At 44.8% G+C, this 22,122-nt stretch overlaps 1 protein-coding gene across 1 annotated transcript in view; it reads right to left on the reverse strand.

Annotated features, from left to right (window-relative positions):
• WDR64 (WD repeat domain 64) overlaps positions 1 to 22,122 on the reverse strand; it is a 2,246,160-nt gene that overhangs the window by 377,720 nt on the left and 1,846,318 nt on the right. Inside the window, exon 29 of the mRNA XM_086925751.1 lies at positions 19,596 to 19,657. Within this exon, the coding sequence (XP_086781877.1) occupies positions 19,596 to 19,657 (62 nt within the window). The remainder of the gene's footprint in view (positions 1 to 19,595; positions 19,658 to 22,122) is intronic.

The following is a 22,122-nucleotide window of genomic DNA, read 5'->3' on the forward strand; positions in this document are numbered from 1 at the left end:
TGGTTACCTGGCAATGCAATGTACATTGTAGTCAGATCCACGCAGAACAAATGTGTTAGACCTGCCAGCCTTAGGGTGTTCTCCCCCCAAACTTTTTGCCTACTTACCTCCATTTTTCTGCTGAAATTCACTTTTGTTGACCTTGTGATTGTGCCCTACACCACTGCTAACCAGTGCTAAAATGCTTGTGCTCACTCTTCTAAACATTGTTAACTTGGTTTACACATGATTGCCATATTTAATTTACTTGTAAGTTTCTTGTAGAGGTATATACCATATATCCAGGGCCTGGATATTAATGCAACTAGTGGGCCTTGGTAGCACCTTAAAACATGCCGCTGGTCTGCCATTGCAACCTGGATGCAGTTTTAAATTACCAATTCAACGTGACAATATAACCCCTTTGACAAGCCTGAAAAATCTTTTATTGCATATAGGTCACTCCTAAGGTAGTCCCTAGGTAGCCCACAGGGTTCATTGTAATTAAAATGTTGGACATGTACTTTTAAGTTTTGCATGTCCTGGTAGTAAATAAACTCATTAAATTGTTTTTCACTACTGTGAGGCCTATCTGTTTCACAGGATAACATTCAGTTTCCTTATCACTGTTATTTAGTGCTGTTCAATACAGGACAAATCAGCATTTCAAGTTTGGTATCTTTTACATTTTAATAAAAAATCCTCTTTAATGGTAAAGTAAGAATTCAAATTACCATTTTGAAAATGCCACTTTTAAAAAGTTGGCATTTTCCTGCTCTTAGCCATTTGGTGTCTGCAGCCTCCACTGGGAAACATGACTGGGAGTAACTGACAATTTGACTTTTTGAATTCCTCCTAGACAATGACACAATAGAGGGATTTGGTGTACCTGAATGAGCCATCTGCTGGCAGGATGGGTGGAGCTGGGCACAGCCCCACTTGCAACTGAATTGGCTATGCTCTGCCTTCACAAAAATAGCTTAGCACCTCCGCATTATCTCAGCAGCCAACTTGGAGTCAGGAGAGGGGAATCAGGAAATTCCAATCGCTTCAAAGAGAAAACTTTAGAAACGTCTTCTATCTACAAAGGAGGCACCAGATATAAACGTAGAACCACTCTTCAGTTCACATTTCTGGATCTGCAGAAGAACTCTTAGAGGACTGCTTGCTGCTGTGGTCCGCTATGTACTCACAAGACTACTTTGATGCACCTGGAAGGACTGTTTAGCAGCCTAGAGCCTGCATTGAACTCTCAGAGGCCAGCCCTGCTGTTTGCACCTCTCATCTTCCCCTGAACCCAGTACTTCCAGGGGGGAATAGTTTGGTGGCCTCCTGTATAGAGCAACTTGGACATAAAAGGCTCATGCCATCTTGAACCCACATCGGGACCCAGCCTGAGTGAGCCCTGAACCCCCAAGTGGTCTCCCTCAGTACTGGACCCTTAGCTGTGGTGGTCCAAGGGTCCAGAAAATCGCAATCCAAACCTTTGCTAAAAGCTGCTCTGAAAACAAAGGGAAGAAGGGAACCAACCTGCTCGTCAATTCACCCGAGGTGCATCGCTGGTCAGCCTGACTTAGCGTCTCTTCCTGCTATGTTCTACTCTGTAGCAGCAAATCCATTTCAACGGTACTCCGCCAAAGGGGTATCCAACCTCCTGGAACTATTTCTGGCTACAGCCTCCTCTCACTGTAGATCTTTGACTTCCAAAAAAGCGACGTAAATTGTGTCCATGAGCTCCCCGGCGACTACACTTCCTCCTTGGACACCACCTTCAGCCTTGCCCCTCTGAGTCTGAAGGTAAGAGCTGACCAGTCCCAATCAACTCTTCATATCTACCCCACGGTTCATCGTGATTGGCCATATTTTACCGACTTTGACCCGGTCTCACCCAACTAGTTGTCCAAGCTTGAAGCTTTGATTTTTTGAGATGCTAGTTTTCACACAAAAAACGTTAAAAATTCATAGCACCAGTTTTACTGATTATATTCTTTTAATTTTGAAGTCAAATATTATATTAGGATTTATCCTACTGCTTTAAATTGGTGTGGAATTTTTCTTGTTCATGTGTTTTTACTGTATAACAGTTATTGTGTTGCATAAATACTTTACACATTGCCTTCAAGTTAAACCTGACTGCTTTTTCTGCCATGCTATCCAGGGTTAAACACCAATCAATTTAGTGTCTTTTTGTGGTTCACACCTTCTATGAACTGTGGATGTTGCTTGACCAGTGCTCAGATCCCAGTCAAACAACAACTAAATTCCTCACAGAAGGCAAATCCCTGGTGTTGGCGGCAGTGCCTCAGTACGAATTATAATGCGACTGCCACAGAGGCACATTACCTATGTGTTGCTTTGTGGTAGATGCTGCACTCTACAGCACCCACCACAAAGCAAACAAGCATTTGCAATGCAATGGTCTCGGCATCATTAAAGGTAGAGCTATTGGCTTTGCTCATGACGTTTCTTTTTTTTTTCTTTAACTCAGAAATAAATGGCAATGTCATTTACATTGCCAATACACAGCACTCTGCACTCAAATGCACACACCACTCTGCACATGCACTCACTGCTCTGCACACTCACTCTGCATTCACTACTCTGCACTCACTACTCTGCACTCACTACTGTCATATGGTTACTACGTTTCTATATATTGTGTTAAGTTAGCATGTGCTTATTAAATGTTTAAACGCCATATTTTCTTTCTGCTTCGGTTTGCACACGACACCTAATTGTTATTGCAGCTTTTAACCTAGACGAAAGATGTGATTTATTTGAGAATAATATGTTATTGCACTGGTATCAGTCGTGCTTGGTACAACTGTCTGCACACTGAGAACTGCACACTCTCATAATACAGAATAACCTAACACAAGGTTGCTGCAGGCCTGATCCTCGCACCACGTTAGTCATAACACAAATAATGTTTGTGCCAACAGTTGGCTCTACGTGGGTTTAAGATACAGTTACAGGGAATGAGAAAACACACTTGATGCTGAGCATGCTGAGAGCTGGTAGCTGTTGATGTGATCTCCTCCTACTGAGAATTAGAGGTATGGGTCCGCCCTGCTAAGAACCCAGATGAGACCTTCTTAGATATAATATAATATGCTAATTAGGGTGCGCGAAATATAGGTGATACAGAATTCTATAGATTTTTGCATCATAACATGTTATCACCTTTTGCTTACTATGGATTAGTGACTATGCTGCTGACTCTGATTTTTATAATATGTATGTTGATATTATACAAGATACTGCGTTTGAGAATGCTGCATTGAAAAATAAACATTTCAAACTTGCACGTGTTTTCTTTGCCTCCCAGTTTCGGTTTGGAATGATAATATAACGAAAGAGTGTTCATGTGTTCCACGATACCTGAGGTACTCTAAGTTCATGTTCTGGATTGTCTAAGTCATTGGGAAGTATTTACTACCGATGCGACACTGTAGCTAGCTTGGTAAGGGGATTTCTGAAACAAAGGTGAGTTGTGGGTCACCCTAACTCAGCCAGGTTCTAGATCTCTGTGCACAGTTCTGTGAGAGAACGGAAACCCTGCGACATGGCGCCCATACGTTGATTGGCCTTATATCATGACACTCGAGTAGTATATCATTCAAACCTTAACGCCTACATTCCCGTTTCCGGAAAACGGCAGTGTCGGAAAAACCTACCTATTTTTGAAATAGGTCCTTTTCAAGCTTGAATCTATCTAAAACGGTTTCTTTGAATTACTACCCAGTTGTGCTACAAAGTATTATTTGTTTTTTCTCGTTCCTGTGCTGACATGGCTCAAGCCGTGGACATCCCGCAGCATAGTCGCATTGCGGTGCGTGACCATTTGCGGATGTATGATGTTCCTCTAGAGGGCTTGGCTGTGGTTCTGGTGGTGAGTGCGGAACATGCTTACCCGTACGAACTGTTTTATTCGTGGGTGACATTTCCGCCCGGTGGACGCTAATTCTGGTGTGTTCCACTCATACACTGCTTCAGATGTACCGGCTGCGTACGCTCCGTACAGAGCACTGGAAGTTCCTATTGACGCTTGGCAGCATGGAGTTTGGTTTGGTGGCGCCCTACCGCACGCTTTAACCGCTCCGAGGTTAGGTCCATTGTCCATTCCGGGCACTCCTTGGCCCGCTTTGGCTGGATTTACTCCTCACCCCCGACGTGCCACTTGTAACGTGGGAGATCTGCGGCGGCTTCATGAAGTCGCGGTGGAAGTGATTAGAGCGCTTGTTCATTACACTAGCCGTAATGTTCAGGACGCGGCCCCTAGAGGCGCGCAGCTTCGAGCAGAACATGCTGGTCTGAAAATCAATCCGGTCATGGCTAATTCCGTGATGGGTAAAAAGCCCCAGGAAAAGGACGATTTTCCGTTCTGGCTTGCTGAGAAGTTCGGCCAGCTGGAAGCTGTGTTTCCCAATACGAGTCCGGGTGATAAACGCCGGATTCTTACACTAAGTTTGCCGAAAGATCTGGCTCCTGACCTTGCTGACTGTGAGACCTGGGGAAAACTTTTGCAGCGGTCTATTCGAGGTGCTATGGCTCCCCGTCTGTGACCAATCTAGGTGGGGTCCTTAAACGTGTTCAAGACGAACACGGACCAGAGGCGGCTGTTGAATTGGGCATGCGCCTGTGTGGCTCATTTGAAGTGGTTTGCGATCTGATCCTTGTGAATGTCAAGGGGGATGCAGTGAACTTTCAGGTGGCAAACGCATTGGCGTTGGTTCAAGAGGCCGCCCGACCCCGACAGTTGGCGAAGATTATTGTGACTGCTTACAGAATGGTTGGCCGCAATGCGAAGAGGGTTAAATCTTTTCCTGATAAGGAGAAGAAACAGCCCCAGGGTCAGACATCGGAAACTAGTGGTCAACAAAAGTCCAAAAAGCAAAATTGGCCTAAAAAGCAGAATCAGGGTAAGCAACAACAACAACAAACACAGGTTTCTGCTCCTGCGTCTCCGTTGCCTGCGCAGTCGGATCGTGTTTATGATTTGCGCGACCGCGCGATGAATAAATCACCTGAGAGGTTTCAGGTTTCTGACCAACACTCTCCTCGTTCCTTTCAGGACTCATCGGCTCCGTCAACCGGTGGTGGAGGGGGCGGCAGGGGTCGGGGTGGCCAGCAAGGACGTGGTCAGCCCCGCCCGCATGCCAGTGGAGATCAGCAGGAAGATTCTACGCCCAAGAGACCGAAGCAGAAAGAAAATATGGCGTTTAAACATTTAATAAGCACATGCTAACTTAACACAATATATAGAAACGTAGTAACCATATGACACCCCCCTAATGATCCGAGGACGGTTAAAAGAGAAAAATATAAGCCAATACTCTATGAGAGGCAAGACATGAAAGCAGAGTTCAATGATATTGAGCCAAGCTAAATGTATATAAATGTATGTAAAATTTAAAAACACAAAAATATACGTATGAATGCCTAAAGTGGCCACACAAAATTTAAAAAGTCGAACTTGAGGCCCAATCTCAATTAATAGGCCTAGAACATATGAAAAATCGAATGTTCTTATTGAAAAAGGCACCATTCAGAATTACTAAAAAGTCACGTGCCATAATGATGGAAGTATTCAGAGTCATTCCTCGTTGAATGAATAAGCAAAATAGGTAGCTACAGCTTCAAACATGAAATCACTGCCATCATCCGAAAACAGTTCAGCCATCCAATTAAGCAATGGGAAAGAACATACGTGCTCCTCCAACACTGATTCCTCTAGCAACATCAGAGGACAACTCAGTGGGTTCTCGAGAACGCTCTGTGCCAGAAAGTCATGCGCCGCTGCGAATATGTCCCACTGACCCATTAGTCCATGCATCGCTGCCACAGCCATAACCCTTTCGCCAGAACAGACCAACTCGTGAGCCACTACGGGGTACATCAGCTGATCAAAGTTGACGTCAGGAGAAGTCGGTAAACAGAGACACAAATCAATGGCCCAGTCGAAATCACAGCTCAGGCAATGAAACACAGGCTGGACACAGGTGAAATAGGAAAATCTGAACGATAATCCAAAAGCCGTGCTTAATGTCGCAAGCGGCAATGATCCATAGTAATCAAGCATCCGGTTGCGAAACTGCATCAGTAGGGGCTGTGCGTTTCCTTGCGCAGGATGGGCATCCATGTTTTATAAAATAAAATATCACCAGAACGCCTGCAGCCAAAGCCAGCAAAACAGGAAATCCGCCAAACAGGCTTCCAAATATAGAATGAAAGAACGCAGGGATAATACCAAATACTTTTTCAAATGTAGTCATGAGACCACTGCTAACAATTTAAAAAAATGAGCCAGGCTCGTTGTGGAGGAGGCATTGAAGATTTGATGAACCAGCTCGCAAAAATGAAACGGCAAATCAGTACTTAAAAGTGCTTGTACTTCTGTGCGTGTGTTTGCTATGTGAAGGACATAAGTTTCGCGGGCAGAGCTCAGGGCCACCTGTTTTTGAGACAAAAGGGCTCTTATACGGCCTAAACCATTGAACTCAGCCCTCAAGGTTGGTATCCCATGCGTGGGTGGATACAACACATTCTTGCAGCAAACCACCCTTTCTGACACAGTAACCACATAAGCGATACCAGCCTCTAACCCACAACAAAACTCGTTATTCAAAAGTAAATAACTACCGTTGGACAACAACGTGAACGTGGGAACTATTGCAGGAACTGGTGTCCCTTTCAAAACACAGGCCAAATTAGGTTTGTCCTGATTACAAGAACCATGCAACTGGATGTGTCTGCATATTAGTGAGCGGTCAGGCGACTGTGTACATTCTTCACCATTCAGATTCACTTCATTTCCCTCCTTAAGGCATCTGTAAATGTATGGTAAAGACCATGTCTCATGGAGGAAAGCGCTGCCTAATGGTTCATATCGCCCAATGGCTATATATTTCATACAATTTGTAAATTTATACAAAGCAAAAGGTAATGTTATAACACCATGAATAAGCCATGTCGCAGCAGTTACCTCAGCCACAGAAAATGGTAGGGATTCTAATTTTTCAATATGTAACATAGAAAATGTTGCATCTCTCATTGATAGCAGTCGCTGTTTTTCAGTCAGATTAAATGGGGCAAATAATGATGAGACGTTCATAAAAGTCCATGGCAGTCGACCAGACTTAAGAGTCTGTAGTGTCCACGCGAATTGCATCACAGAACGCAATTGATTTTGACCATGATATAACACGGACACTTCATCATGTACAATGTCAACAACAGAAGACACAATATTATTTAACGTGTAAATTCGGGAAGAAAGCGTGTTAATGCTGTTATCAACAACTGCAAGCACTTTCTCTAAATTAGCTTGATCAATAGCTCTCAGGCGTTTAGCAGCCTCAACCTGGGTAACTTTCCAAATTTCATTGTAAATCGCATACAGCCATCGTTTAGATCTACCTTTAGCTGGGCCTTTTATAAAATCATTCAAATCCACATTATCATTTAATAGAGACAGATGTAGTTTAACTGCAGCCAAAGTGGAATGTTGTAACCAATTCTGACACAGCTTCCCCACAGAATAAGTCGTGACAGTATAGTCTTCTTCAAAACGGGGATCGAGTCTGACTTTTGTGAACCCCTTAGCCAAACCCAGAAAACGGCGTTGGCAAGAATCAGCACTCCTATGCCACATTAGCCAACCCTTCTAATCCAAACTGGATATGTTAAAGGACGAATTGAGTATAAGAGTTTGCAACTCATGAATGGACAAATCAGTAAAATTACCCCAACCTGTATATTCCTCTAAATCTGGGATGGTCGGTGTATTCAATTTTTTAGAAGTAGCCAATCCAAAGCATGTTGTTTGGAAAATGGATGAATTTAAAAACAACATGTTATTCGGGATGAGACATGCACGGTGCAAAGCCTCAGTGCCTTGTACCTGCCAATCTTTGGTACCCCAAACCGATTTAAGGTCAATTGTTCCTTTCCAAAACTCGTAGCCATCTACAGCCAACCTATCTAGAAAGGACTTCGAATACAGTAATTTTGTATCGGTAAGTCTAACTTTGGACATGGACTTTTGTGTCATTTTAAAATAAAATGACTCGCGATTAGATTGATTAAAGTCTGTGAAATAGGTGTATTTTTTCAGAAACGTATTGGAACTGCCCCCAAAGGGAGTAGGGCAATGTTCCCATTGTGTATAATTTACAGCAACCCTCCTGGAATTTGTCTTATGTAAAAAATGATTACCATAGTGTTGAAAACAAAACAAATCACCGTAATTAATAGAATCTGTGTACAGATCCTCAGCATCGAAGGCAGCATAATACTTTAAATCAGAGAACAATGCTTCTACGGCCTGAATATCCCAATCATCAGAACGTATATTTTGTTTAATTACATCTCCCATGTTTACTCTAAGCACATTTGGAACATTAATAACTTCAGTAGGCCCATGTATCTGAAACCTAACCGCATCCCACACAATCCCATCAAGGACAGGCCAAGCAGTAATGTTAACTGTATTTAAGTTTCGTTTCAGTCTGTGCGCAGAATGTGAAGAGGAAAGAGGGGCCAATGTTCCATTAAGGTACCGAATTCCTGTTCTTTCTTTAACATAGTGACCATCAATCAGGCGGAAAAAATAAAACACAAAACCAATTGACATAAAAAGATAGAATGAAAATAGGATCAACCAAATGTATGTCCAAGGCGGAATTAAAAAATGTTTTTTAAACAACGTGGCATATCTTGCAATGTTTGTGGGTTTCTTTGAAGTTTCCGAAACAGAGTCAAAAGAGAATCTGGACTGGCCTGCCAAACAGGTCTGTAAATCGGGCATCGATAAATCAGCAGGATAAGTGTAGTTTAGCTCATCAATGTTAGTATCAGGAATAGTATTTAATAAAGGACTGGATATGGCAGGCATCTCGAGGGACACCTCCTGTTCTGCACCAGATGTAATAGCCAGTACAGAGGGCCTGACCATGGAAGGACAGGATACAGCCGGTGTCATGCTATGAAGAATCGGCCACCCTGTGTGTCTTGACATTGTCAATAGAAATAAATCTGTTTTCCTTACGACCTGGAAGTGGTGGTAAAATGACTGTTCTTGTGCCCTTCACTCCAAGAACTCGAACTGGTGCTCGATATGAGGGACCAAACTCTTTCTTGTTATCGATCTTCTCTCGAACCAGTTCTCCAACTTGGGGTAGCCAGCCAACTACCGGGATCTGCAGCGCATCATCCGACGTGGAGGGCAAATGTTCCTTTGCAAGACTGTCTCTGGTCTTTTGTAGATTCTGTAAAACATTGCAATGTTCATCTACGTCAAAGGACGTGGCCTGGGCCTTGCTGTCTAGCCCATCGAGGTCAGGTACATACATCTTGATACCGAAGAGCATTTCGTATGGGGTCCGCCCACCCAGAGACCTTCTAGGGAGATTATTAAGCGCACGCTGCACGCCTATGAGGTGGGCTAACCAGTTTCTGCCAGTGCCTATAACTCGAGCTGTCAAAGATTGCTTTAAGTCGCTGTTCATTCGTTCAACTACACTATTACCCTCTGGTCTGTAGGGACTCGAAAATTTGACTTGGACCCCCATCGAAACCATAGCATTCTTATACGCCTTAGAGGCAAATGCCGGACCCTGATCCGAATGGAAGGTACCACAGGCAAAAATTCCCACAAAGACTCGCAAATCCTTAATGACAGTACGTGAATCAGCGCTCCGATGCGGCCATACCCACACAAAGCGTGTGCATGAATCAACTGCTACTAAGATGTACTTATACGCAGTATCAGAAGAAAATGGACCGCAGTGATCCAAATAAACACATCCAAGTGGTTTATTCGAGATGTACAACCGTGTCTGAGGCGGACGCGCAGCAGTTGAAGGCTTAATCTACTGGCAAATGTCACATTGAAGAACATATTCACGCGTCTGTTTGTACAGTCCCCGCCACCAGAATCTCTGTTGTAGCTGAGTTACAGTGGCCGAGACGCCCGCATGCGCAGACGCCACACCTTCATGCGCCGCTGTAATCAAAGCAGCTCTGCGATCCGAGTTGGGAACTAGACGTTCGCCAACTTCAGGGATTTTCACATAAGGAACCTTATCGGGACTTAAGTGGTATGTGTATTTAGAAGGGAACCCCGCAGGATATTTACTTCCCTTCTCCGTTGCAGCAATAGCTGCCAAGATGTCATCATCTATTTTGCTTTTGGACCTCGTGACTGCTGCAACTAAGTATTTCGATACCGCTGACTTCGCTGCTTCATCAGCAAGCGAGTTGCCAACAGCGTGGACCCCCACGCGCTGATGACCGAGAGTATGAATCACAAAGACAAGTGGCAGCTGCTCTTTAAGTTCTGCCACTCGTACCCAGATCGTCTTGTGTTTTATTGTGCTACCTTTGGAGTCATGAAATTCATTCTGAATCCAAAAGAACAAGTTTTCATTGTAAGACTGTACACAGTAGTAAGAGTCACTTACGATTAAAGTCGTTACACTAGGATCTGCGTACTCTAATGCAAGCATCAAAGCACGGAGCTCTGCTAATTGTGCGGTGCAGTCCCCAAGCGTCTGTGTGTGCACGACACTGGACTCGAACTCATCGTTCACCATGGCACCGACCACAATGGCTCAAGCGGAAACGTAGGCATGTTTAGAGCAATGCGCAACCTGCGCCGAACCATCAGTGTAAATGATGCAATGGAAATCCTCCAACGGCCGCATTGCTAGAGGAGCAGGATGAACAAATTCATACTGTAAATATTCCTGCGACCGTAAAGTGGCGTCAAAAATAAACGTGACATCCTGGGACGTCAAGGATGCAGCCCATTGAATCCACCGAGGGTGCAAAGCTTTGGAATTAGGTACACTAACTTTCGTAACCGCCTCTAAGGCAGGACACGGGGTAACAACCAACATGCGCTTTCCTTGTGACAGGGCACGTTCCTTAAGAATCGCCATCTGCACAGCCGTCAAAACTTTCTCCACAGTGGAAAAACGCAGTTCAGCCAAAGTGTACAAGTGTGACTTGTAAGCAATAGGTACTGTATCTCCTTCATTAAAAGTCAGGTACGTGAAACCCACCGCCCCAGGGATAATTCTTATCACCAGGTTGGTCTGGTTATCACGAGTCTGTAAGTATTCGGAAGCGAGCAAATCAGCCTGCAAAGACTGCAGAATGGCCGAATGCTCAGGCAGCCAGCATGATTTGGAAAAAGATGGTTGTATCAAAGCATACAAAGGCTTGATACGCTGGGCATATTCCGGAATGTATGTCCTCCCGAAATTCAGAAAGCCCAGAAGAGATTGTAATTTTTTCAGTGTTGTCGGAGAGCACAATTGTGCGCATTTCTCCAGGAAATGGGGTGCTAAACCCTTCCCTTCATTGTTAAGCTCGTAACCTAGAAACAACACTGTGTACTCTGCAATGTGCGACTTTGCAAAGTTAAACTTGTAACCCATGTCAGCAAAGTTACAAATTATGCTATTTACTCGACACAGATGCTCCCAAAGATCGTCGTCTGTGAGATAAATGTCATCCACATACGAACAAGCAACTGGGTCGAAGCTCTCCAAAAGAGAGACAATGCGTGCGGAAAAAACTCCATGACTGTTCTTGTAGCCCATTGGGAGTCGTTTAAACATTTTTTGCACACCGGCGCATGTAAAACTGGTCCATTGGGAACTTAGACCGTCTAATCTATGGGCATAAAAACCATTGGAAATGTCAAGCGTGGTTTTGAACCGTTTACGCTCAAGACTATTCACTAACGCAGAGCCATGCGTATTCTGTACTGCACAGTGGCAATGCGAGTTCAAATGCCTATAATCCAAAACCAAACGATATGAGCCGTCCGGCTTGTTCACAGTAAAAAGGGGGTTATTCATCGGTGACACACACGTTTCAATTACACCTTGATATTCCAATTGTTCAAGGATAGCCGCGACTGAAGCTTTTGCTTCACGCCGTATGAGATATTGAGGTTGAGGCTGTGGCTGCGATCGTAAAGGAATCTCGTGGCTTGGTGACAATTTATCCAAGCCACACTGATTGCGGTACACAGCCGGCGCAAGCGCCAGAGCTCACTCTTCTGCAAAATGCAGCGCCTCCACCCTCGGCACAGTGTGCGCGAAGCTGGGTAGGATTACCTCCTCCCCTCGCGGAGCTGCGAGAACAAAAGGTGGGGGCCAGTCAGCCTCCGAAAGCAAAATGTCATACGTAGACGAGAGATTTTCCCAAAATACCCCTTTTACAGTTCGCTGCATGTCACCTTCAATTAACAGGACAATTTCAAAAAGACGTTCAGGGGGAGCAACATGCGTATCAGCAGTTTCAATCACAACATAAGAATCAGTCGCTGTCACCTTCAACAGTGGACGGAGGGCCTCTCTCACTATGGTAATCTCTGCTGTGCTGTCCAGCAAGGTCAGAGCCCACGTCAGATTCCGAAGCCGCGTTCTCACTATCTGGGGCATAACGATGCGCGTCAGGGCAGCGACTTTCTTCGTGGCAAACTGTGGTCTCTTGGGCGTAGAGCCTTCCTGCTGATCTCCACTGGCACGCGGGCGGGGCTGACCAATATGTAACATAGAAAATGTTGCATCTCTCATTGATAGCATTCCGACGTTCACGTTGTTGTCCAACGGTAGTTATTTACTTTTGAATAACGAGTTTTGTTGTGGGTTAGAGGCTGGTATCGCTTATGTGGTTACCGTGTCAGAAAGGGTGGTTTGCTGCAAGAATGTGTTGTATCCACCCACGCATGGGAATTCAGAAGTTTTTATTTGGCCGAGAATACCAACCTTGAGAGCTGAGTTCAATGGTTTACGCCGTATAAGAGCCCTTTTGTCTCAAAAACGGGTGGCTCTGAGCTCTGCCCGCGAAACTTATGTCCTTCACATAGCAAACACACGCACAGAAGTACAAGCACTTTTAAGTACTGATTTGCTGTTTCATTTTTGCGAGCTGGTTCATTGAATCTTCATTGCCTCCTCCACAATGGGCCTGGCTCATTTTTTTATAATTGTTAGCAGTGGTCTCGTGACTACATTTGAAAAAGTATTTGGTATTATCCCTGCGTTCTTTCATTCTATGTTTGCAAGCCTGTTTGGCGGATTTCCTGTTTTGCTGGCTTTGGCTGCAGGCGTTCTGGTGATATTTTATTTTATAAAACATGGATGCCCATCCTGCGCAAGGAAACGCACAGCCCCTACTGATGCAGTTTCGCAACCGGATGCTTGATTACTATGGATCATTGCCGCTTGCGACATTAAGCACGGCTTTTGGATTATCGTTCAGATTTTCCTATTTCACCTGTGTCCAGCCTGTGTTTCATTGCCTGAGCTGTGATTTCGACTGGGCCATTGATTTGTGTCTCTGTTTACCGACTTCTCCTGACGTCAACTTTGATCAGCTGATGTACCCCGTAGTGGCTCACGAGTTGGTCTGTTCTGGCAAAAGGGTTATGGCTGTGGCAGCGATGCATGGACTAATGGGTCGGTGGGACATATTCGCAGCGGCGCATGACTTTCTGGCACAGAGCGTTCTCGAGAACCCACTGAGTTGTCCTCTGATGTTGCTAGAGGAATCAGTGTTGGAGGAGCACGTATGTTCTTTCCCATTGCTTAATTGGATGGCTGAACTGTTTTCGGATGATGGCAGTGATTTCATGTTGGAAGCTGTAGCTACCTATTTTGCTTATTCATTCAACGAGGAATGACTCTGAATACTTCCATCATTATGGCACGTGACTTTGTAGTAATTCTGAATGGTGCCTTTTTCAATACGAACATTCGATTTTTCATATGTTCTAGGCCTATTAATTGAGATTGGGCCTCAAGTTCGACTTTTTAAATTTTGTGTGGCCACTTTAGGCATTCATACATATATTTTTGTGTTTTTAAATTTTACATACATTTACATACATTAAGCTTGGCTCAATATCATTGAACTCTGCTTTCATGTCTTGCCTCTCATAGAGTATTGGCTTATATTTTTCTCTTTTAACCGTCCTCGGATCATTAGGGGGGGTGTCATATGGTTACTACGTTTCTATATATTGTGTTAAGTTAGCATGTGCTTATTAAATGTTTAAACGCCATATTTTCTTTCTGCTTCGGTTTGCACATGACACCTAATTGTTATTGCAGCTTTTAACCTAGACGAAAGATGTGATTTATTTGAGAATAATATGTTATTGCACTGGTATCAGTCGTGCTTGGTACAACTGTCTGCACACTGAGAACTGCACACTCTCATAATACAGAATAACCTAACACAAGGTTGCTGCAGGCCTGATCCTCGCACCACGTTAGTCATAACACAAATAATGTTTGTGCCAACAGTTGGCTCTACGTGGGTTTAAGATACAGTTACAGGGAATGAGAAAACACACTTGATGCTGAGCATGCTGAGAGCTGGTAGCTGTTGATGTGATCTCCTCCTACAGAGAATTAGAGGTATGGGTCCGCCCTGCTAAGAACCCAGATGAGACCTTCTTAGATATAATATAATATGCTAATTAGGGTGCGCGAAATATAGGTGATACAGAATTTTATAGATTTTTGCATCATAACATGTTATCACCTTTTGCTTACTATGGATTAGTGACTATGCTGCTGACTCTGATTTTTATAATATGTATGTTGATATTATACAAGATACTGCGTTTGAGAATGCTGCATTGAAAAATAAACATTTCAAACTTGCACGTGTTTTCTTTGCCTCCCAGTTTCGGTTTGGAATGATAATATAACGAAAGAGTGTTCATGTGTTCCACGATACCTGAGGTACTCTAAGTTCATGTTCTGGATTGTCTAAGTCATTGGGAAGTATTTACTACCGATGCGACACTGTAGCTAGCTTGGTAAGGGGATTTCTGAAACACAGGTGAGTTGTGGGTCACCCTAACTCACCCAGGTTCTAGATCTCTGTGCACAGTTCTGTGAGAGAACAGAAACCCTGCGACACTACTCTGCACTCACTACTCTGCACTCACTACTCTGCATTCTGCACACTCACTCTGCACTCACTACTCTGCACTCACTCTGCATTCTGCACACTCACTCTGCATTCTGCACACTCACTCTGCACTCTGCAGACTCACTCTGCACTCTGCACACTTACTCTGCACTCTGCACACTCACTCTGCACTCTGCACACTTACTCTGCACTCTGCACACTCACTCTGCACTCTGTACTCACTACTCTGCACTCTGCACTCACTACTCTGCACTCACTACTCTGCACTCACTACTCTGCATTCTGCACACTCACTCTGCACTCACTACTCTGCATTCTGCACACTCACTCTGCACTCACTACTCTGCACTCACTCTGCATTCTGCACACTCACTCTGCACTCTGCAGACTCACCCTGCACTCTTCACGCTCACTCTGCACTCTGCACACTCACTCTGCACTCTGCACACTCACTACTCTGCACTCTGCACTCACTACTCTGCACTCTGCACTCACTACTCTGCACTCTGCACTCACTACTCTGCACTCACTACTCTGCACTCACTACTCTGCACTCACTACTCTGCACACTCACTCTGCACTCACTACTCTGCACTCACTACTCTGCACTCACTACTCTGCACTCACTACTCTGCACTCACTACTCTGCACTCACTACTCTGCACTCACTACTCTGCATTCTGCACACTCACTGCACTCACTACTCTGAATTCACTCTGCACACTCACTCTGCATTCTGCACACTCACTCTGCACTCTGCACACTCACTCTGCACTCTGCACACTCACTCTGCACTCTGCACACTCACTCTGCACTCTGCACACTCACTCTGCACTCTGCACTCACTACTCTGCACTCTGCACTCACTACTCTGCACTCTGCCCTCACTACTCTGCACTCTGCCCTCACTACTCTGCACTCACTACTCTACACTCACTACTCTACACTCACTACTCTACACTCACTACTCTACACTCACTACTCTGCACTCACTACTCTGCACTCACTACTCTGCACTCACTACTCACTACTCTGCACTCACTACTCACTACTCTGCACTCACTACTCTGCACTCACTACTCTGCACTTACTACTCTGCACTCACTACTCACTACTCTGCACTCACTACTCTGCACTCACTACTCTGCACTCACTACTCTGCACTCACTACTCACTACTCTGCACTCACTACTCTGCACTCACTACTCTGCACTCACTACTCTGCACTCACTACTCACTACTCTGCACTCACTACTCTACACTCAATACTCTACACTCAATACTCTACACTCACTACTCTGCACTCACTACTCTGCACTCACTACTCTGCACTCACTACTCTGCACTCACTACTCTGCACTCACTACTCACTACTCTGCACTCACTACTCTACACTCAATACTCTACACTCACTACTCTGCACTCACTACTCTGCACTCACTACTCTGCACTCACTACTCTGCACTCACTACTCTGCACTCACTACTCTGCACTCACTACTCTGCACTCACTACTCTGCGATTTAGCTCTTATAGTGCCAGAAAGACTTCTTACAAAGTGCTTGGTAGATGCACCACATAATCATACTTCGAAAGTCAAAGTCATTGATCAGTGTGTAGTAATGTTGTGTTTGAAAGATAACTATGCACTAACATTTTGCTGTTCCTGTGCAACTCTAGAGATAACCACTGTGGCTAAACTGGAAACTCTGATCATGATACCTGGGCTGAAAGCGGCATGTTAGTTAACTAGTCACCCAGACTGTGATCAGGAGAAAACGGATTTAGCCCACTGTATTTCGCTTTCCGAACTGCAAAATCTGCACGCATGAAGAAGCGATACAATTCAGAGTGAGCCCAAAACAAATAAAACATACATTGTGTGCAGCTTAATAAGACTCAAATACTGTAATATTATTGACAAATTGCGCATACTAAAAATGTATGCCCCTTGTTTTACTTGAGACGAAGTGAGTTTGGTTAGAAAAATAAAAGATTGTCCCCGCCGCCACCCGGCCCGTTGTAGGAAGTCAGGCAGGCCGGGGGCGGGACGAGGGACAACAGGAACTCACCGAACTTCCTACAGAGGAGAGGAGCCCCGCCCGCGACACCAGAGCAGCTACCGGAGGAGTGCTGAGCCGGGGGCGGGACCGAGGGACAACAGGAACTCACCGAACTTCCTACGGAGGAGAGGAGCCCCGTCCGCGACACCAGAGCAGCTACCGGAGGAGTGCTGAAGGGGGCGAGGCTCCCGCCTGGAAGAGAGAAGCCAGGTAACGGCCTCCACCCGCAACAGGAATCCCGGTGAGTGCGAGCATCAGAAGGGGGGTCCCAACTCCACCAGCAACAGGAGTCTCCGTGAGTGCGAGCATCAGTAGGGGGGTCCCAAGTGTGATGTGTGTGCCCGTGGTCCCAAGTTAGTGCATGCGTGTGAATGCGCGACAGCAGCGGTGTGTGCCCGTGGTCCCAAGTTAGCGCATGCGTGTGAATGCATGACAGCAGCTGCCCACAGCGAGCGCGATCGCATGCGCGTTTCAAATCGCCTCCAAGGCGATGCGCGCGACCAGGAGTGTCTCCTGGGAAGCACACACGCTAACAATAGTTCTCGGCGAAATCACGCTTCCGCGCGTTTACCCGAGACCTAAAAAGGGACTGTTTATATATCCCTGCACTACGTGGCAGGCACCATGCGGTGCCTTCCACACTGTGCAGGATGCCCCTGGGTCCCATGTCTTGGGGCAGGGGGTACAAGGGGCCCACAACTGGCCTCCAAAGTCCCTTTCTACTTGCTTGTTCATGGCGGGTTAACAAGTAGGCGGTAATGGACATCATAATCCTTACGGCGGTCCCTGGTAGGCACCTCTACCATTTTAAGGACTACGAGCCCCTCCACCGTACCAGCGGAACACCGTCTGCCATCTTAATGGGGCGGGTAGAAAAGGTGATTCTGATGACATGGAGACCACCAACTACAACCTGTCAGTGGCGGTCCACACACCATCGTAATGACCCCATAAGCCAGTCGCAGCCGCCATGACTCATGGATGGGGGCAGATAGTGGGGTCTTGCGGGGGGTTGTGTGGGTTCGCGGGGGAGGCGGGGGTTTAACTAAAATTAAGAACAACTTACCTTCCTGGGTCCCGCACCGCCTGAGCTCCTGGCCGGTCCCACATTTTCCTGCTGCTCTCCTGAACAGGAAGCAGTCACAGGCAGCCTCCCTCCCCTCCTCTAAGCCAATCACAATGCTGCAATGGCAGCATTGTGATTAGTGGGGGCGGCGCCCAGGTGGGCGCCTATGGGGAGGCCATTTTCTCTTTGTAGGCTGAATGCAGCCTACATAGTGAAAAAGCAGAGTGCGCATTACTGTTTTTTTCAGCCCAGAGGGCCAAGCAAACAGTCAAGGCTCACAGCATTGGGCAAGCCACTCCTCCATGGCCAGACCACTCGCCCGCCCCCAAAAAGGCATACCCTTCTGCTTTCTCACAGGGCACGAGGGCAGAAGCATAAAATGTTTTTTTTAAATACCATTTTATATTTCAGCTTCCCGCACTGCGTGAAAGCAGTGGGGCGAAGCTCCTCCACCGTAATGGAGGAGCCGCCCCTGCCCTAAGCTCTCTAAGCGTTAGATATACTTGAAACAAAAGATAAAATTAAATTAAAGGTTGAAAAACAGTGAGAAACCAAAAACCTAAGCGTTATCTAAAAGAAAAATGCACCATTTGTAGGGAGCCAGGCAACTCACTAAAGGGATACAAAGAAATTCATTTGTTAGATGCTAAAGTAATCTGATCTTGCAGCACTCAAACAATCTAAGGCCCTCCACTGTCACAGCAGCTTTAAATGGCTGCCTGGCAGCAGGTGTGGGAGGTGTGGCAGATTATTGCCTGGAAATCCAATGTGCATTGTGATCTGAGTCCAGAAAAATGAAGGGCCAAGTAAAAGGTTGGCAACCGAGTTCAGCATCCTAATTAGTTTATGCCTGGTCTCTATCTGGACTGGCACGGTCGGACAATAACATTTGGACTGGAATGCAGCCACAGTAATTACCAGTGGCTGAGATTAATTGAAGCATGTCATCCATCACTTATTTGTCATTCTAAGCTGTACCTCTGACATGCCACAACACTGTAGCAGTAGCAGTAGTTTTAATAGGAGACCCCTGGAGCCCACCAGTTAGATCAAGTAGGTGGAACTAGCACTTGATTCCATGGCTTGGACTCTTCGTCACTTCTTCAGGTTCTCAACAAAAAACAATCTGCATACAATTGGCAGAACAGCAGCAGATTTTTCTTCAGTTTGAAGAATGGAATTCTGATCCGTCCTATCTTGATTTAAAAAAAATAGTAGGCAAAAAAGTTAACAAACAGTTCTGCACACTTTTGGCTACCCTGGGTATGTGAAAATTGCACGAAAAGTAGCTGGTTCCGGTTCTGGTTTCAGTACATGCAATCAAAACAGTGTTAAAACTAAACTCTATAAGGCCACTTGTTCTAGTGCAACAAGATTTGAAGCACCCAGATATGTTTGAGTAAATTGGTATGGCTAATAAAACATAACTAACTGGTTTTGTAATTGAGAACAAATACCCACAATCCATATAGTCAACTGAAATGTATGTAGCGGACAATTGAGGGCAACATTTGTCATACTTACCGTGTTGTCCGTTTGAGGAACCCTCTGAAATAGTCCAACCTTCCACAGGATTAAATATCCATCTATAATATAGAACAGAAAATAATTTTAAAGTTGCTTTAAAAGAAAACAAAGTACACTCATAGGTTCACTATTGAGAGCATTCAATAATGATAATCCTATTCAAAAATATAAAAATGTGGGCAATTGCTTAGTTATCTATGTGATAATATTAATAACTGTCTTACTAGATTATCAGTTGTACTGATTGTGCACAGTACCAGTAAGCATTGGCAAAGTCAATAAGTCTTAGAAGTTAAACCTATTGGCTTTGCCAATGTTTTTTTGTGTAAGATAGCCAGCGTGGATGTGGCCACATTTAAATGGTTTTGTCAAAATGCTGCTAACGCATGAAAGAATAATTGTTAACCCAATTGGTTTTTCCAATGCTTGTTTGTGTAAGATAGCCACCGTGGATGTGACCATATTTAAATGGTTTTGTTAAAATGCTGCTAATGCATTAAAAAAGAATTCCCATGGATGCTTGTCCATTCGATCTGTTGATGCAGTGTCCCTCCTGGCACATAAATGTTTCTAATATTGATCACCTCAAGATTTTAGAGCTTCTCTGCAGTTTCCAGTTTTAAGATAATTTGTATTAATTTGCTAGGAAAGTGCATACAAAAAATCGTTTAAATTAGCTAGGCTGGATTTGGGAGAAGAGCATTAGGAAGGTCTCCTAAGCATGCTAAAATCTTGAAATGAAATGAAATGAAATGAAAAAAAGTACTTGATTAAGCGCATTGCGGCCAAACGGCTTCCTGTCGCTGGGGACTTGACCAGACTCACAGAGGGGACCCAGGGAGACTAGCAGGGAAACGCCTGGGAGAACAAGAAGGTTTTGAGGGCTTCACAGAAATGGGTATAGATAGGGATAGAATGGATGGAAAGAGGGAGCCTGTTCCAGAACCGGGGGGCCAGAACCGAAAATCGGGTGCCCCCTGTTCTGGATTTGCGGAAGCGGGGGACATGCAGAAGGGAGAGAGAAGAGGAGCGGAGAGTGCGGCTGGGGGCGTGAGGAGTGATGAGAGATCTGATAAAGAGAGGAGCTGAGCGGGTGTGCGCCCGAAAGGCCAAACAGGCCTATTTTAAAAAAGATCTAAGGCGCACTGGGAGCCAATGAAGGGATTTGAGTGCAGGGGTAATGTGGGCTTTTGGTTTATTGTCACGCATGGAGGATACACAAATTTTACAGAAGTGAATAGTCAGCGCAGTGACTGGCTATCCACTTTGATTCGCTATATGGAGATCCAGTTGAAAATCCCAGCTCTTTATTGGCAATGAATAGTACCCATGAAAAGTGGTATCTCAAGAGTGGAGACAACACTAAAGTTTTCATTACTGGACACTGAAAAAGCACAAAAGGTCCACAAGCCATGAAAGGCCCTGGGCCTTGACAAAATTACACCCAACTTGTTTTTATTTTTTATCTGAAATGGCTATTTAGACTCCTTATATAAATGCATTACTAATGCTATGGTGGCTGGTGACCCCAATCCTGAAACATGGAAAGGAGTAGAGATAGTGCCAATATATAACAAGGGATCACCTTCAGAACCTAGCAATTAACGTCCAATTAGTTAAATAGATAGTAGGCAGATGATCTACCGTAGGTACATTTTGGATAGGCTACCTTCTAGGATTACAGATAATGATATACTTTTCATCTTCATGGGGGGTTCAGGACAGGCTCTGGCACATTAGATCAAGTGTATTATTTTTATTGACAAAATGGAAGGTGGTGGATTCTGATTGAGGAAGCCTCTATATAGCCTTCCCCGATCTCCGTGCAACATTTGACATGGTACCAGGGAATAACTATGGGTGGTTCTTCATGATTTTGGATTCTCGAAGGAAAAACGCTGCTAAGAAGGGTATATATGGATAATTATGTGCAGGTTGGGTGGGGAGCAACGGAGAATTGACAAGAAAAATCATGCTATAGAGAGTGGTTCGCCAGGGCTCTGCTCTGGCACCTATACTGATCCTCTTCTTCATTAATGGTTGCTTAGACTTTTTATTTAGTTGCACCAACGATGCCCCCAAGTTGGCCGGGGAAATTGCTACCTCGCAGCCGGTACCCTGCTAATGTCAAAGACTAAGTAGTGTAGTGTAGTTCCTATATTCCCAATGGGCTCTGCGCATTGGAATAATATATCCTATAGATTTAATGTAGGACTGAGGTTGACTAGGTCTCTATTGAATATATTAAACTTAATTGTGAGTGGCAGCTAGCTCAGAGGTCACTAGAAACTTTCTCGAATACACAAGAAGGGATTAGTTTCTGACAACCGCATAAACATAACAACTTTGTTTCCCCAAGAATAAACGTATCTTAAGAGTTGTGGAAACAATAGATATATTTTTTACTCAGTCAATCGTGCATGCTTTGTTTCATCAGAGGTGCAGAGATATAGAGAGACGGGCGTTTTCAATAAAAGGATTTATTGAACAGTTTCTTTCTCATGCAAAAGAAATGAACTGCTAC

The sequence above is a fragment of the Lissotriton vulgaris genome, chromosome 6, assembly GCF_964263255.1.
Source record: "Lissotriton vulgaris chromosome 6, aLisVul1.2, whole genome shotgun sequence".
Classification (NCBI taxonomy): Eukaryota; Metazoa; Chordata; class Amphibia; order Caudata; family Salamandridae; genus Lissotriton; species Lissotriton vulgaris.